The 18577-nt window shown below is 43.0% G+C and overlaps 1 protein-coding gene across 3 annotated transcripts; it reads right to left on the minus strand.

Moving 5' to 3' along the window:
• Positions 1 to 3469: 3469 nt before the first annotated feature.
• LOC307029822 (uncharacterized protein) lies at positions 3470 to 10831 on the minus strand. 3 transcript variants are annotated; one of them, XM_079665906.1, is made up of 7 exons: positions 10404 to 10831; positions 8688 to 8882; positions 7164 to 7324; positions 5601 to 6341; positions 5272 to 5339; positions 4727 to 4770; positions 3500 to 3839 (listed from the first exon to the last, which is right to left on the minus strand). In XM_079665906.1, the coding sequence occupies exons 3-7, from the start codon at positions 7261 to 7263 to the stop codon at positions 3788 to 3790; spliced, it is 1005 nt and encodes a 334-aa protein (XP_079522032.1). In that variant the 5' UTR covers positions 7264 to 7324; positions 8688 to 8882; positions 10404 to 10831; the 3' UTR covers positions 3500 to 3787. The 3 variants fall into 3 exon arrangements, with proteins under 3 accessions (XP_079522034.1, XP_079522032.1, XP_079522033.1); XM_079665907.1 differs by lacking the exon at positions 5272 to 5339 and having other exon boundaries at positions 3501 to 3839; XM_079665908.1 differs by lacking the exons at positions 8688 to 8882; positions 10404 to 10831 and having other exon boundaries at positions 3470 to 3839; positions 5601 to 6759; positions 7164 to 7303.
• Positions 10832 to 18577: the final 7746 nt, after the last annotated feature.

Consider the following 18577-nt stretch of genomic DNA (forward strand, 5'->3'; position numbering starts at 1 on the left):
TAATCGGAGCGGCTCGGAAACACATCTACAGCAGTAACATGATGCAACATACACATTAATGCAGCAGCAATATTAATAGAGAAACATCAGACATAATAGTAAAACACTGCAAGGGAACATTTTATTGCACCAGGAGCTATCTTGGGACTTTTACTGCGACAACGTTGACTTGCCTGTGAATAAAAAATAAACCATAGTGTTGGTGATCTACAGTGTTGTCATTCTTCTTTGAACACCAGCAAGACCGCTTTTCAACGATCACACTCCCTGTCATTGACATAATTAATAGATAGTTTAGCTTCTCACCATCATTTGCTGTGGCCAACTGATGTTAACGATCCTAACTGAAAGGCTGCCTGCCAAACGTAAACATTCAGCCACGTGACATTCAGCCGAACTCTCGCGAGAGTTTTACACAAGACGGATCCTTTCTAGCCATAACCAAGATCCTCAGCTCGGTGATTCATGGTTTAGCCGCAATGCACGTTGGGAAATGGTGTTTATGCGATGTGAAATCCGAAAACATTTAAAAAAAAAATAATAATACTTTATTCCGAGTTTGCTTGCTTTTCTCTTTGGAGCTAATCACATAACGGCATTGTAATACATGGTTCGGCTGCATTACATATTACATATCTGCCGTAGTTATCTATCTATAGAGCCCTGATGAGAAGACTTCTATACAAACAGGAAGAACTGCCGCCAAAACTGAAAACGTGACGTGGATCACAAATATATCAGCCATTTAACAACATCTTAGATTTATTTTCACACAATATGTCTCCTTGCAATATCAACAGTAATTCGGCTGACTTTTATATTGGATCCAATTGGTAGATAGGCAGTATTTACACCATAACGGCGCACAGCTGATAAACGGGCACCTAGTGGTTAAAGCATGTTATTGAATTTTATTATTATTATTAACTAACAGAATAAGAGACCTGACAGGTGATGGTCAGACGTTGACCTGGCTGCACAGTCACAGAAGCTGGCTGTTTCAACTGTTCACACTTCACACCTGTAAAAATACAAAAAAAAGTTATATGACAGATTATCCTGTTAAACAGCAGTATAATAAGTGTTGACTCACTTCCAGCTGCCAGCAGCAGCAGCAGCAGCAGAGAGAACATGATGATGATGACTCTCATTTCATTTAATTTCAAACCTTTATTTATACAGGTGTATCCCATTGAGATCATTGATTTCTTTTTCAAGGGAGACCTGCTCAAGTAGGTTCCACACGAAACATAAAAACATAAACAGAACAACAAAAGGACATCATACAGCACCATTTACATAACTATCCACATAAACAGGTACCAATAGCTTCCGATTGAGTAGCATCCAACCGAGCTTTAAAAACATTTAGTGGCACCAGATTGCTCAGTTTCCATTTAATTTGCAGACTATTCCAAGACAGAGGAGCTGCGCATCTAAAAGCTGTCTTCCCTAAGACAGTCCTAGCAGTTGGCACATTTAATAAAACCACAGCATTCGATCTCAGGCAGTAGCCACTTACAATTTTCCGTGAGATCAGGGAGCAGATATAAGATGGAAGTTTCCCTAACATGGCTTTGTATATAAAAATGTACCAGTGACTGAGCCTCCGTACAGTTAGTGAAAGCAAACCAGCCCTTGCATACAGGGTACAGTGATGGGTTAATGCTTTACAGTTTGTCACAAATCTCAGTGCACTGTGATACGCAGCATCTAACTTGACCAGGCAATTGGCAGGTGCATTCATATAGATCAAATCACCATAGTCCAGCACAGGTCAAAAGGTCACAGTGACTAGCCTTTTCCTGGCCTCAAGCAGAGAAACAGGACTTGTTCCTGTAGAAGAAACCTAGCCTAACCCTCAGCTTTTTAAGCAGGTTATTGACATGAAGTTTAGAAATGTGAGACAATCATCAAGCCAGATACCAAGGACTCTGAGAAGACGTGAGCTCCTGATCCCCTTTAATCTCCACTGACAGTCTCTTGTGAAGGCCTTATAACTGTATCACAATGGATATTACTGAGTTTGCATAGAACCAAACGTGTTCACGTGTGAATGTGAACATTAATAGAATATCACCTCCCATCTTCAGAGCAATCTGACTATTATAACATTAGCGTTAAGAAAGCTTAATTAAATATCTGCCTCAACATAAGTAACTGGATCAAAGTCACAGTACAGTCCGCGGCATCACATCATAATGTATCATATATCTCCTTATCTGAGTCAGCTGAGCCGTATCTGGCCGTGCAACACTTACAGTGTCACATACTGTATGCAGAAGTATTATTTTAAGCAACACATTACGAAACACTCGAGTCAAATGTAATTAAAGTCAGATCGTGTCTTAGACGGGGCATATCATAAACCTGTTAATGTACGCATTCAAACACTTTTTCTTTTACCAGCTGTGTTCACCTTGCAGGTGCAGCTATGTGGCTTTTATCCTGGATAAAGTGTTTGAGTCATGGATGTTTAAAGTCTTCATATTTGTCTAATTATATAGTTGACTTTTCATTCAGGAAGTATACGCGCTGCGCTGTCAGTACGCTTCTCCATGTTTGTGATTGGTCGAATGCTCCAAATACTACCCCTTTTATGTGAACGCGCACCTAACTAGATAGGCACGGCTGGCTTGAGCGATCCACTTGATAACCCGTGTCGTAGTGCCGTTTAGCGAGAGGGCGTATGTTTTGGATTAGGCCAACCGGCTAACTCAAACATATCCAGGTTAGGTTGAACCAGTTTCGTGGTATACCCCCCAGGTCTTGTCCTGACTGAGCACAGGCACCTGTAGCCTTGGCTACTGTGCTCTCAGTGTTTTGTCTCCCTGTTCCTGCCTATTGGCGTCAGCTGATAGAGGTGTTGGTTTTATCTTGTTATGCACAATGTTGATTCTTCTCTCAGAACTAGCTAAATATGGGTCTGGGGTAGAGATCTTCAGAATTGGTTTGGCATCTTTTGTGTCAATTCGTGGCACACAACATGTCTTGTGAATAAACCATCAGTTTGCCATCAAAGTTCCTGCTCTCCTCGTGTCTCTCTGACTCCTGTTTCCATTGCTTCAGAAGTTTCCATCGCATATGAAAGATTTTCACATGTTTGTAAATTATTTTGGTTTCAGTGTGTGTGTTTCACATGGGTGAACAGTATATTTATATGTTATGGAATGAAATACAATGTCAGATTAGGGGAAAGTTAGGGGAGTGCATGTTAATGTGTCTGGAGGTGGCGTGTTCCAAAAGTGTTTGGGTTTGTCTGCCGTGTGTGGGCTGCGTTCCATTTCAAATTGCCGCCTGTACAATGTATGCACCAGTCTGTGATATGCCGATGTGCAGGCCCGCCCCTCCATACACGCCGATCACACAGACTGCGTCTGCCTCTCGCCCTCATCTTGTGGAGGGAGCCTCATCTGATGCGCAAATGCGGCGCAATTGAGCGCGCCACAGTTTCTGCTGCGAGGCTCCACTAGCTGTAATCGGCTTGGTGTGTCCAGGGTTTACACACCACCCCCCCGTCGACGCTCGCGAGGGCCTCATCACATCACAGCCCTGCCAATGTGATATAATGTATAGGACCTTTTTCCTCATGGGTGTCATTCACAACAGACCAATCATGACAGTTTTAGAGAATGAGTTTGTATGGATACACTTAAAACATATTTGTATTTGTCTTGGCTTCAGCTCACTGATAACATAAGAACACAAATAGGCACAACACTTACATAGATGTTTTTTTTATATGTATTTTATTACTCCAAAATAGAAAAAAAAAAGTCAGCCATATTTAACTGGAAAAGTTTTCCTTTGGCTCCCAGGAATTTTTCCACTTCGCCCCACTGTAAAACAGAAACAGTCAATCAATCAATCAATCAATCAATGTTTATTTATATAGCCCAATATCACAAATGTTACATTTGTCTCAATGGACTTCACAGTTTGTACAGAATATCAGTATGACAATACTGACACAGCAAAAAGTATTACTTTTTGGAATATGTAGTTCTACAGTATGTTGACAATGCTATTTCAAATGAGAAGATATACTAAGTCACTCAAAAATATCATGATGAAAGTGCAGTATAATGTATATATTTATATATAACACGTACATCATATATAATACAAGGTACATTTTTTATTTCAAAGTCAATGTTTCATTTGACCAATTCTTTGAATTTGCTGTCTTATCAATGCCCAAACATACAGCACTAAACTTAGACAACTGCCTGCAAGACTGCACACAGAAATAATACTACTTATTACTACTAACTATACTTATAGTATAATTGTTAAGAACAAATGTAACAAGTCAGTAATTACAAAAGAGATCAAATACCATCCAGCCTCACATATCAATCATTTAACCTTTAGTGATATTGATCAATGATAAACTCTATTGTATATTTTAATTTCTATTTCAATGTAGGCTACTTCCCTGCTTATGTGTTACAATCAGACAACATTTCTAGGGCGCGATGTCTGAATGACGAAGGGCAGAGAACTTGGATGTCTTACTTTATGGCGCAAACGTCTGATAGAGCCATTGATGACATGGCTCCCCACCCCCATGTGATCAACTAAATTCAATTTACTGCTGAGGAACCCAAAATGTTTAAGTTAGTGATCTCAGGGTTGATGAAGTTGGTTGGTAAGACTACTTTGTGGCCCCTGTTCTGCCAGACCCATCAGCTACACTGAAGGAAACTTCAGATTAGATACATACCATCCAGAGCAAGACTGCCACTGCACCAACACCTCGGTATGGCCCTGTGTAAAGAAACACAGATTTTAGGTAAACTTAATTTTTTTCAAATGTCATACATGTAAATACAAAAAGTCCAGTGAAATCAAATGATAATTTGAAATAATAGTAGGTACGATTAACTCAAACATATGAAGGACTGTAACATAGTCAATAGCATTTTCCCCATCAGTTTAATATTTTGGAATACTATTATTATTTAAAAAAATATTTGTACTGCCAAGAATAGGAATTCACCTACAAAGGATTACAAGAAAAAATGTAATATACAAATAAATGGCTGGACATGATGCATTAATGCAACATGAAGCATTACACAAGTACCTCAACCTTAACTTAATAATAAATTATTGTTACTGTAATTTCAATATTTACATTAGCAGTCATGCTTAAGACTGAAACACTCCTTTTAAACAAAGTATACGAAAATCCAATAAGATAAGACTTGGTTCCACGGAAACATTATTGTCATTGTTTATTTATTTAAAAATATTTTCTAAACAAACCTCCCTGATTCGTTCCCTCAGTAGTTTTTTGTAGGGGAACGTGTCTGACCCTTGATGAATGGGACATTCTGCAAGGAATTAAAAGATGGTAATAAGTTGAAGTTCAGCAATAGCCTCCTAAACATTGCCTAACATCACATTGTGCTCAATTAAACTGTTCAAAATGGCACTGAGACTTTTGATACTGCAAAGTCTTAAACAAAACAAAAGGTGGTGTATTCTAATTTTACCGATGATTGTTTTCTCTCTCTTTAACTAATTCAATGTGCAAAATCAAACACAGTTTCAGTCGATGTAAATAAGATAATTACTAATTAACCCGCACATACCATTAATTGCCACTTTATTCCTCGTTGGTCTTCTTTTCTGTGAGGAAGACACTGAGGAGAGAGCAGGAGTCAGGCCGGAGGAGAGAGCAGGAGTCAGGCCGGAGGAGAGAGCAGGAGTCAGCCCGGAGGAGAGAGCAGGAGTCAGGCCAGAGGAGAGAGCAGGAGTCAGCCCGGAGGAGAGAGCAGGAGTCAGGCCGGAGGAGAGAGCAGGAGTCAGCCCGGAGGAGAGAGCAGGAGTCAGGCCGGAGGAGAGAGCAGGAGTCAGCCCGGAGGAGAGAGCAGGAGTCAGCCCGGAGGAGAGAGCAGGAGTCAGCCCGGAGGAGAGAGCAGGAGTCAGCCCGGAGGAGAGAGCAGGAGTCAGCCCGGAGGAGAGAGCAGGAGTCAGCCCGGAGGAGAGAGCAGGAGTCAGGCCGGAGGAGAGAGCAGGAGTCAGGCCGGAGGAGAGAGCAGGAGTCAGCCCGGAGGAGAGCGCAGGAGTCAGGCCGGAGGAGAGAGCAGGAGTCAGCACGGAGGAGAGAGCAGGAGTCAGCACGGAGGAGAGAGCAGGAGTCAGCCCGGAGGAGAGAGCAGGAGTCAGCCCGGAGGAGAGAGCAGGAGTCAGGCCGGAGGACACAGGAGTGAGGAAGAGAGTGAACTCAGTGTCAGTCTCGGTGGTAAGAGGTACAGACAAGTCTGATCCTGGGTCTGCGGCCATTTCTGCCTGTGTGGTACAAGGGCCCTCAGGTTCAACTGCCAAAGTCACTATTGAGAAGAAAAAAAAGTAGACGCATGGTGAGTAAATGACCAAGTATAATCCGCCATATACATTTATAATCTGAGTAATTACAGCTAAAAATGAAACAGCGGAACATCAGTGATTCTGTGTTACAATGGCGTTTGTTAGCAACCAGGAAATGACACCAGTAAGGACAAACAGATGAGAATGCTGCGTGGGGTCTGGGTGCCGTGTTGGCGGGACGTTGGGGGGCTCGCTGCTCCGCCCTTTGAGGCTCGAGGAGCAGACAGTGTGAGCTGGATTACTGGTGTTGTTTCCTGGTTGCTGTGTGGGGTCTGCGAGACAGCGAGGAACTCAGCCTGAGCGCACACACACACACACACACTCACATCCAGGCTGTGAGTGTGAGTGCGTGTGTGCGTGAGGAGATCCACGGAGCCTCGGCTGAGAAAAGATAAGGCTGAGTGAGTGTGTGTGAGCCGGTACGTCACTATGCCCGTTACGTCACTATACTCAGGAAGATTTTTTTTTTAAAAAGAGCAGCATAGACAGGTATTTTCTGTGTTAGAGTTTTACTCGCTACAGGGTGTACTTTGAGGGTTTGTGACTCTGCAGACCGTTTACATGCAGGAAAAGCTTCATAACACACAAGGGGACGGGTAATAACCAGAAAAGCATGACATGGGCCCTTTAACTGACAAAACAAGACATAACGACATATTTGTACTACTTGGTAAACAGTGATTCACATTTTTTTACATTTAAAACCAGATAACTGGGCAACTAATTTACAAAAAATGTTAACAGATAAATTGCTGAAATATAGCATGCAGATTTGTATACTTTACCATTAATAAGGCTTTCGTAAATCCTCTTTATGGTAACAAGTGCATTGTTACCATCTTCTGTCTCGATTTGCCATGGACAGATGCAATCGGCAAAAACCATTTGTGCCTCTCTTGGCAAGAAGGAGGATGGGACGCCGATCTAACATTTTCCATTTGTGAAGCTGGAACACAATGGACACAAAAAAACAAGAAATATTATGTACACAACAGTTCTAAACATTTTCACACACCTAAAGCCATTATAACTCCATTTATTTTGCCTAAGTGAAAAATGCACTGATGTGATACGTGTGCACATTGAGGAAGGCACCCCACAATTAACCAGGTGTGATTTTAGACCCCTTTTAGGGGAGCCCCTAAAAAAGAACTGTAAAAAAAAAAGAAGTTTATCGAGCTCGGGTTCACTTTGAGTTTTTTTTACATGGGCATAGTTATTTTTATATGGGTTAGGGATGCCAGCGATTATTCTATTTTTCGAATATTCGTTACAGTCTCCATAATCGAAAATTATTTTTAAAATTCGATTTTATTTATATATATTTTTATTATTATTTATGTATTTCTTTTTTTTCCTGGCTTAGTTTCAATTCGGCGGCGAATAATCAATTAATATTCGCCAGGGCTGTCCGATTTTGATCATGGTCAGTTTCTGGCATGCCTAATATTTGTCCATTTAATTCTCACATTCAGATATCTGAATAAGCTACATTTAGCTTTGAAACATGTCAGCAAGCTATAACCTATATCATTTCAGGTTCAAAGTTCCGCATTAACAGCACTTCAGATGTAAAGCTGGTGTTACAGGGGAATTTTTAAAGGACTGTTCGAACACGGCTCAAAGTCAGAGACTCTGGTAAGCTTAATGAAAGTGCTTTTAAGGGCCTCTTTATTAATACTAACTCTTTCCAGGTCTTGATTGTCTTTCAAGCACTATATTAATATGGGCTGGTTTTGATTCACTGACATTCTTGGTTTTACCATTTATTCAAAAATGTATATGATATTTCATTTATTTTACTTTTGGAAACCATAGTCACATAATTATGTGTTTTCTATACTATGAAGTTCCAAAATAAAATATAAAACACCAAAATGCAGGTTTTTTTGTAAGATATAATTAGAAAAACATGTACATTGAAGCTCTGATTCTAGGAATTACCACTGGCCTGAACTATGTTACTTCTGGTTAAGAAATAATGTTTTACTAAAACTGGGTGCTTGCAAGTACAAACACTATCTAACATCAGTTCGAAAAAATGTGTTATGCCTTTACAGCTTTAAATACAACGGTGACAACAATTTTGCTTAACACATTACATGAAGTGCAGTAATCGTGCACTAGTCTGTACTTCTCACATAAACTTACTTAAGAAATTAGGATTATTTTTAAAAAGTAAATGAGGGCGACTGTTGGAAAGTATAAATCAATTCAGTAATTTAACAATTTGTATAAAAAGATTAAGATCAGGGATTATTTACACACTTTTTTATGATAACTGACATCTGCAAGAGAAAAAAGCTTACCAGTAAATGTGTCGAGTCATACACTTTGTTGACACTGTGGTTTTTCTTTTGCGTGGCCTTCCACTCCTGTGCAACCTTTTCTTTTTGCTTGGAGAGTTTCTCTTTGTAGGGTTGGATGGCACCACATTGTTTGCATTTTTTACTTGCTACTCCTATGCTTTGCCTGCATGTCTGGCACACTTTTTGAGTAGGCGTCTGTAACAGAAACACAGATAATGTCAGGGAATACCAAAAATAAGAATACTATACTACAAATGTTTACAGGATTCATGTATTTTATTATATCGTGAAAAATCTTGTTAAAACAATGAACTCATGTTTTTTTATCTTTTAGATAGGATGAACAAAAATCACAAGAGTAAGGAAAACAATGTTATACAGAGTCAGTCACATGTTTAAATTGACTGTTATGGACAACCCTAATCTGTAAATATCTGGTTGATCCAAAAGTTGATGCTCCATCATCACAGAAAATAATACTAAAATCATCATTACCAGGGGTGTATTGCTAATTCTATAAGTTCTGCACGTGTGCACGCGCAGTTGTGGCTTGTTTTGAAGCTTATGTAACTACTGTCAATTAACACTCCAGCCAGAATCAACAAAGAATGGTCATTTATTAAGTCTGCATTATTGAATAAATGTGTGATTCTTACAGTAAATGCTGCACACAGCTGCGTGATAGTTAAGTGATCAGTGAAGGACCTTTATAAACTAACTCCCTCCTGCTGAGGTACAAAGGTTACTATATAAAAAGTGTGCACATGTATTTAGTATCCTATCCATGTGAATATGTTTTAAGTGGGGGTGGACCTCATGTCCTCTAGGGGGGTCCGGAGGCCCCCGTGAAGTTAAATGCATCAATCTTGTGCACTTGAGGGCAAAATTAACTAAATCTATGGATACATCTGTCAACACCCATATGAAACTTAACTGTATACATTTCAATAATAAAAAAAATGATAAGAATAATACTTTTTTTAAATGTATCTTTGTGCATATTTAACTATTTACTGTTTTGTTTTTTTATGCATTTGTTGTATGTCCAATAGTATGAATTGTAATGATTTCATCGATGTTTTAGATTCATTCGATTTTTTTTAGGGTGCTGTGTGACGTTGAACCTGCGACCTGCAACCTGTGACCTATGAACCTGTATTTGTATACTACCAAAGGAGCTATTGAACCTAAGAACTTGAATTTCCGACTCCTATTGTGGAACATTACAATAATATAAAAGTGTGCCTTGGAAATATGTATTTCCATATATGGTGACCAAACTGTTTCAGACCCACTGAGATAACTTAGACTAAAGTTAACCGTGTAAACATTACATTAGGTACATTAGCCTCTTAGCCTATCCGTTATCATAGCTAGCTAGCACCAGATGCTAACAACCATCCCCGTTTTAGGTGCCGGAGCGGTGTTCCGGCAGTATTACACCCCTGGTCACTCTTCACTTAATAGATAAATAGTATTTAATATAGTTATAAAGAATGTGACGTTTGATAACATTTGGATCAACCGCATGAACCGATGGATCACATAACTTCCATGCTCACGTTAACGTTAGCTGATTCTACTTTTGGCTAATTTAGCTTTGCTATCATTATTCCTAGGTAAACATAGTAATCTTAGTCACTGTACTAGACGACAAAATAAAACAACATAATACATATCCCAAAATGAATATACTTTTGATATCTGACTACTCACGTTTATTAGCTTGTCTGGGAAATAAATGGATGTTGTCTGATGCAGTGACGAGTCCAAAACCCCGGTAAGTTAGCATTTGACCACTTCCGGTTCCCTCGCTTCAGAACCAATGAGATTTCTCCATAGGATTTGGGAAAATAGCTCGAAATAAGGTCTGTGGTCGACACAAATTTAAGAGACGGATCACGTTTTGTTCTACGACAGACAGCCGTGATTTTTGAAGAGTGTACGTGTCTGAAAAACGATGGTTGTTAACAGAAGTTGTCGAGGACGTTGTACGTCATTACGCCGCCTCCCGTTGATTTAAAACGCGCCCGTGGGTCGTAAAGGTATACAGGCTGACGCACCCGTTGATTGAAAACGCTGCTCTGGGTCGTATTAATGGGTCGGAAAACGAGGAAAACAATCGACCTATTTGGTCGTATTAGTTGGAGGACTTGTTGCTCACTATATCCTTTGGTGTGTTGGGGTTGAATCTATAAAGCCAAACGTCACGATAAAGAGTTCTGTGGGCCTGAGTTTCGGCTCCATGTCAGCGCCACATCGTTGAAAGACTGTGTTGAAGCGCGCTGAGAGGCTTGCTAAACTTGTTGAAATAAACATCGGACAATAAAAGCTGAATAGACTGTACGGGGAATTTTTTCTGTGAATATTTACTAGTCAGATAAAGAACCTGCTGCTTCCAAAATCATTTCTCTCCTCAGTGAGGTGGAGCTCATTCCTGGTCGGGTGCCACCATCTGGTGGCCAATAGGGTGTGGCACAGAAAAGACAGACTAGCGGTTCGAGTATCGCTTAATAGTATAGTTTGTTGGCTCCATCTGCTGGACGTATTTTGTAGTATCTCTTGCAATATTGCGTTACACCTGGAAGACGCTTTAATCCAAAACAACTCACAATAACTGCGTTTCACCAGGAACATACAATCAAAGAAGACAGGATCATTAAACTATAATCAGGTTTTATAAGTGCCAAAACATTTCAAGTGCTACTCAACTGGCTTTCAATAAGCCAGTCCGCTGCTCCTATATAAGTGCTTTATTGGTACTTTTCTGTTATTACATTTATCACTCAAGGTGGAGTTCAAATACATGTGTTTATACACTCAAACTATTTACATGTCTAGACAAAGGCAGGGCAGTTAAATAAATACAATAACTACATTAGGAGTGACAACGAGCATTGTCCTGTATATCACAAATTACTAGTGAACACATATTAACCTAGTCAGATAAATACACGCGAAGTCAATATGGAAGGGCAGTTCAAAAAAGGTGATTTAGACGTCCCAATTCCCGGGAGTTTCCGAGAACAATGGGGACAGATTGAGGGATTGATTCTAAGTGGAACAAAACAGGGAGACAAGAAGAAGGCTTGTGGCGACCTTAAGTTCCTCCATGATAAAATGATAAAAGAAGATAGAGTGGGAGGAGATGAGACTCTAGGAAATTTAGGCTCAGCTCTGAATCTTTATGAGCGACAGCTTGTAAAGAAACTGGGAAACCTAAACGAGCAGAAACCCGGATTGTTTGGCCGTCAGAAATTAAAGGAAGAGAAGAGGCGGTGGATAAATTGAGGAGGATTTGCCACAACGCAGCACTTGTCATGAAGGGGATAATTGCTGTTCTCCCCCCAGTCAAAAATCCCCCAGTCCTGATAGCAGCCCAAACACAAAGGGGGAAGTTTCAACGCTCTAGTGACGTTGGCACTCTCCTGATCCCCGAGGACATTCAGGAAACTTGCGTGCTGACACCACCACCCACAGATGACGACATACATCAATATGTTGCAAAACGTATCAAATTTTATAGGGATATGACTCAAGAGGACACCTCTGCCTCAGACAGGGGGAAACAAACTCTCAGCAGTGCTGTAAATGACGTGTGCACTGTAAGAAGGGCTGGTTCAGGAGAGAGGTCTCAGACAGGAAATGTAGAGGATCAGTTTGTCCCAATTACCTCCCCCCTGATTTATCCGGATTTATCCGGTTTATCTACACAACCGCCTCCATACTCTTCCCCTGTCCTAATCGCACCCCCCAGGTATAATCTACAAATGCCACTGAAACAAGTGGGCTCTGGGTCAGCCCAAGAACAAGCAGGTGTAAGGGGGGGTAACTTTAAAATAGTGGGTAATGTTTCGCTAACTCCTTTAAGGAAGACCTCCATTAAAAAGGGTGATAGCAGCCCCACACCGGAAGAATTGATTGCCATTGTAGAACAATGTGACGAGAGGGAGAGACAGGAGAAAGCACGGGCCGGCAATTACAGACAGCAACGGGAAGAGAGAGCAAATGATGAGAAAAGCAGAGAGGATGGTAGTAAGGACAGTCAGGATAGTAAGGGGAACTATCACCAGGAAGCGGAAGAATTACTGAGACGGGAGAAGGAAGAAATAGACCGAGAAAGTCAGATCAGAATGAATGGAGAGCAAAATGGCGGTAGCCCACAACAAACAGGTGGGGAATGGTATGGTGACAGTTCTCCCAATAATGAGGGCGGTTTGTGTGACATGCCGTTCCAAGAGCGGCAGGCACAAACAGGCCGTTTCTCCACCAGCAGGGGAGGGGCATCGGGGGAGGATAGTGGTGAGTGTTCCTCTAGAGCAGAACAGGGAGAGGTCAACGGCAGGATGGGCAGGAGCAAGGTTAAGCACATACATATGACAGGAATAATCACTGAACTGACTGCTACACAGGTTCTTGCACTTCCCCGTATGAATTTGAGATCCCAACTAACCTCAGAAAACCCCACACCTCTTGCCTTTATTGCTCCAGTATTACAAGCTCCTTTGGTGGCACTCCCCAATGGGAATACCGCTTACCACCCTTTCTCACTAGGAGATGTGCATGCACTGGTTGACAAAATGCCGCTACCTACTGAGGGAGGGAGACATTGGATGAGGAAGTTTGCTGATATGTCAGTAGCACAAACAATCTGCCTTGGAGATTTCAGGAGGATATTAGCACAACAGACTTCCAGCCATGACGTAAAGAAGGTTGAGGAAAGATCAGGAACAGTAAGGATGAACGATAACCAGCCTATCTCTTCCAACAACATACACAGCTTGCTGAGCTTGGCAATGAGAGAACATTTCCCACAGATGGGAGGAGGTTACGGCTCACTGTCTTTCACGTTCACACCTGGGGAGGCCGCAGCAACCATGTTGCTCAGTTCACGCCAACAATACATAGTGTCTACTGACAGTAGTCCAGAAAGTAGTGACCAACATATGCAGATGTTCCGTAAAGCAATATTAGCAGCAGTACCTGCCGTGATTAAAGCTCTTATGGAGGACAACCCAGAAGTGGATCTACTAACCACGCATACATGGGAGCGTCATTTGGGCTATCATTTAGGCAAATTTAACAAACAACACACAAAGAATAAAACCGAGGAGGAAGAGTTGAGAGTGCAACTACTCCGTACTCAGCTAGAAATAGCACGTAAAACAGTTCAAAGTGAGAAGAAAAGTGCCAAACAGCTGATTGTTCATCCTGTGGCACCAGCAGAGCAGGCACCGGGGCCGCAAGACCCAAAAGGGGGTTTTCCCAACCAAGGTCCATTCTATAACCAGCCCCGATATGGCTACAATAATGGTGTTCAGCAACAGAGGGGCGGGTTCAGAGGCAGAGCTAGAGGTAGAGGAGGGTTCCAAACAGCTTCAGGAGTGTACCAATATCAACAGAGGGCGTGCTTCATCTGTGGACAGGCCGGCCACTGGTACAAGCAGTGCCCAAAGGGAACCCCTCCACAAGAAGGGCGGGGACAAGGGGGACAGAGAGGGCATGTACAAGAGCACAGAGCAGACATGCAGTATTTCCAGGAACCCCAAGAGGCAGCCCCACAGGCCCAACACCAAGACCAGGGTCACGTTGCACCAAATGCAGTAGCTGCTCCCTATGGCCAGTTTCCCCAGTACGAACAAGACTGTTACCCACCACAATGAGGTCGCCCAGGGAACCCTGAATGTACGGGCCTGGCGGATCCTTACATGGACATGACTGTAAAAAACGCGAAATTACCATTCCTTGTTGATTCAGGAGCTAGATATTCAACTATCAACTCCCCCGTTTTCAACACATCCAAGTCCGGTAATACAGTGTCAGTCATAGGGTTTTCGGGAGAAATAGAGCAAGTACCGCTCTCTACGCCATTAACCACCAGAATGGCGGGCCAGCTATTTTTACATCAGTACATTTTGGCACCCCACAGTCCGGCTAACCTCATGGGGCGGGATGTTCTTATCAAAGCTAATGCCTCCATCCTCTGTTCCCCCGACGGACTAATACTATCATTCCCAGATGGCACTCGCCTCAATTGTTCGCTATCAACCATAAAGTCAGCTTCTCAAATGATGTTGGCCCAATCCACTGCAGCAGAAGCAACTCAGTATGCCACTATATACTGGGGGTTGCTCGACCGGCCCCAAGAAAAGACACCGGGACTATTTTCCATTTTTCAACAATGGAAGCCGTGGATTAACCTCCTCAGGCCTTATGGTTCCCCCCCAGATCCTCCCCATCTGACGCTGAATTATGATAGAATGGACGACCAAAGTTATGCATATGCGTATGACGCAGAGGTGGCTATGTCCATTTGGGACGTAGCCACAACCAATTTATTTATGGGTCAAGCGGGGGTGGCTGCATCTGTTGAACTCACTGATGAGCAACTCTATTGGTACCGTATGTCAGCTGAAGCCACACCACACATTTCATTAGCTATCGGGAGGGGCTATGAAGCCAGGGAACTTGGTCCTATGGTAAAGACACTGCTAGAAGTCGAGGATTGGGAACCAACACAAATAGCAGCACTCACATACTCTCCCTCACACAAGGCTTACGCTCTAAAAATCTGCACACAGGAATGCATCTCCATGGAAAGACACGAAGTTGAGAGACATCACGGTAGAGAAAAAACTGACCATTCATTCACTTTTGACATGTTGCGTGACCTCCCACCTGACCTGTGGGCATCTGACTCTCATGACGTAGGTTTCTGCTCAAAGGCTGCACCAATAACATTTGAAGTGAGTAGCACTATGCCTGTATATCAACCACAGTACCCTGTTAAACCACAGGCAAAAGGGGGTATCAGCAAGGCAGTTGAGGGTCTGAAGAGAGCAGGGGTGTTGGAACCCTCACAAAGCGAGTGGAACACTCCAATACTCCCGGTATCAAAACCTAGCGGGGAGTACAGAATGGCTCATGATTTAAGGACCATTAATGCTATTACAACTACAGCTCTGGTACCAGTTCCTAATCCATACACGGCTATTTGTAATATCACACCTGAACATACCTGGTTCACCTGTATTGACCTGGCCAACGCTTTCTTCTGCATACCTCTGGCGGAGAAGATGAGGCCTATTTTTTCATTTACAATGGGAGGGGAAAAACTACAGTACACGAGATTGCCCCAAGGCTTCAGTCTGTCTCCAGGAATATTTAACAAAACACTCAGGGAACAGCTAGATGGCGTTTCATTACCAGAGGGGGTGGTGTTGATCCAGTATGTAGATGACCTTCTCATTGCAGCACCCTCCGCAGCCTCTTGTTTAGAGGCCACCAGGAACCTACTGGTTCGCCTCCATGCAACAGGGTTCAAGGTCTCCAAGAAAAAGCTACAATGCACCCGTAAAGAGGTGACATTTTTGGGCAGAGTTATCTCTCCAGCAGGTACGGGCATGTCAGCAACACATCAGGAGGTTATATTGCATCACCCAAAACCCAGGACAGTCAAAGACATGTTATCTTTTCTGGGTCTCACAGGCTACAGCAGACACTATATCCCAGAGTATAACCCAAGAACAGCTGTACTGAGGACACTGATCAATGAGAAAGGCATGCGCAATCTCACTGTCACACTGGACTGGACACAAGCTGCAGAAGCTGCGTTCATTTCTCTCAAACAATCCATGTCCCAGGTCACCTCTCTCGCCTCTGCATCCTATGCATTGCCATTTTTCCTAGATGTTTCTGAAAATGAGAACACAGTAAATGGTGTTCTATTTCAGAAAAAGGGGGGTGGTAGGTCAATACTGATGTACATTAGTGTCACACTGGACAGAGTGGAGAACAGGGAACCTCCATGCACAAGACATGCAGCAGGTACAGCACGTATCTTAAACAAAATTTCACACATTGTGATGAGACACCCTTTGACAGTACTGACAACACATAGCATTGTTTCTTTTGTGAACTCAAGTGCATTCACAATGACTTCCACAAGACAGACCAGGTTAGAGAAAACTCTGACGCAAGCACACATCACCTACACACATGAAGGAGTTAACAGCGCAGACACCATTGGCAGCGGAGAACCCCATAGGTGTGAGGAAAGAATCATCCAGGATGTGAAGCTAAGAATAGATCTCAGAGACGAGCCTATGCCACATGCAGAAAACCTGTTCACAGACGGCTGTTGTTTTAGACACCCCACCAAAGGGCTCCAAGCGGCCTACGCAGTCGTGAGTCAAAAAGCTGAGGGAGAGTTTGAGGAAAGATCAACAGGAGAAGTAACAGGGAAAGTCTCAGCACAGTTGGCAGAAGTAATGGGAGTCATTGCAGCATTAGAGCTATCAAAGGGAAAAGATGTAAACATCTATACAGATTCAGCATATGTTCATGGTGTCATACATGTGGAGATGCGCCAATGGATGCGAGCAGGATTTGTAACATCCACCAATACTCCCATCAAACACGAAAAACAGATCAAAAGGCTTGCAGAAGCAGTAATGTTACCCAACAAACTAGCTTTACTTAAATGTAAAGGTCACAGCACGGTGGACAACTATTTGGCTTGGGGTAACAATGCAGCAGACAAGGCAGCTAAAGCCAAAGCAGGGTATATGCCCCAGTTTCAAATGCTGGTCTTAAAATCTGCTGACTTACTGCCCGCAGTAACAGATGATACTCTTAAAGAAGCTCAAGCAACAGGGTCTCCTCAAGACAAGACAGTATGGTTAGACAGAGGAGCTACCAACAAAGACGGGATATGGTACTCCCCAGATGGGAGACCAGTGATACCCCCAGGATGGATAAGATCAATGCTTAAAGAAGCACACGGCCCAACACATTGCGGCAAAACTCAAATGAACAGACACCTGACTCACTGGTGGCACCCTTACCTACCTGACATGATTGCTAATTACCTAGAGGAATGTGTAATTTGCTTAACCCATAACATCAGAGCCACTGTAAAACCGCACCAGGGAAAGTTTCCTTTACCTAAGATGGAAGGAGAAGAAATCATAATTGACTACACTGACATGATTGACAAAGTAAGAGGGTTCAGATACTTACTAGTTGTAGTCGATGCATACACAGGTTGGCCAGAAGCTATGCCATGCAGGAGAGAAGATGCAGACTCAGTGATCAAGTTCTTAGTCACTCATTACATTCCACTACATGGGTTTCCTAGGAAAGTGAGGTCAGACAATGGCAGCCATTTCAAGAACCACGACCTACGCACAGTAGAACAGTGTTTAGGACTCAGACACAGTTTTGGAGCTGTCTATCACCCCCAATCTCAGGGAAAGGTAGAAAGGATGAACCAGAACATCAAACAGAAACTCACCAAGGCATGTGAGGAGACAGGCATGAAATGGTTGGAGGCATTGCCTCTGGCTCTCATGTCAATTAGGAGCTCTATAAACAGAGGGACAGGCTTCTCCCCATTTGAGCTGACACATGGCCATCAATTTCCTGGCCCAGGGGCCTTGAGTGTAGGAAAGGAAGTAGAGGTCCTGAGTCCGAAACCTTATTTCCAGCAGCTTAAGGGATTGGTGTCAGGATTTTCCACACAGGTTGCTGATGCCAAAGGGGGACCCGAAAAACACGAGACCAACACAGCAGAGTTCGTCTGGCTGAAGGTCATCCGGCCCAAGTGGCTCAACCCCAGGTTCACCGGCCCCTACAGAGTGACCCAGCGGACATCCCATGCTGTCCGCTTAGAAGGAAAGGGGGAAATCTGGTACCACTGGAGCCAGTGTGCAGCGGGGAAATCACCTGGAAGGACCCTCGACGACATCCGGACGGAACTGGCTATCATCAACGCGGACATCCCTACAGCAGACGACTTGGAAGCAGGCATCAGTGGACTGGAGGAGAAGGACCTCGCGGACATCCCTACAGCAGACGACTTGGAAGCAGGCATCAGCGGACTGGAGGAG

This window comes from Notothenia rossii, assembly GCF_949606895.1.
Source record: "Notothenia rossii genome assembly, chromosome: 2".
NCBI classification, from domain to species: Eukaryota; Metazoa; Chordata; class Actinopteri; order Perciformes; family Nototheniidae; genus Notothenia; species Notothenia rossii.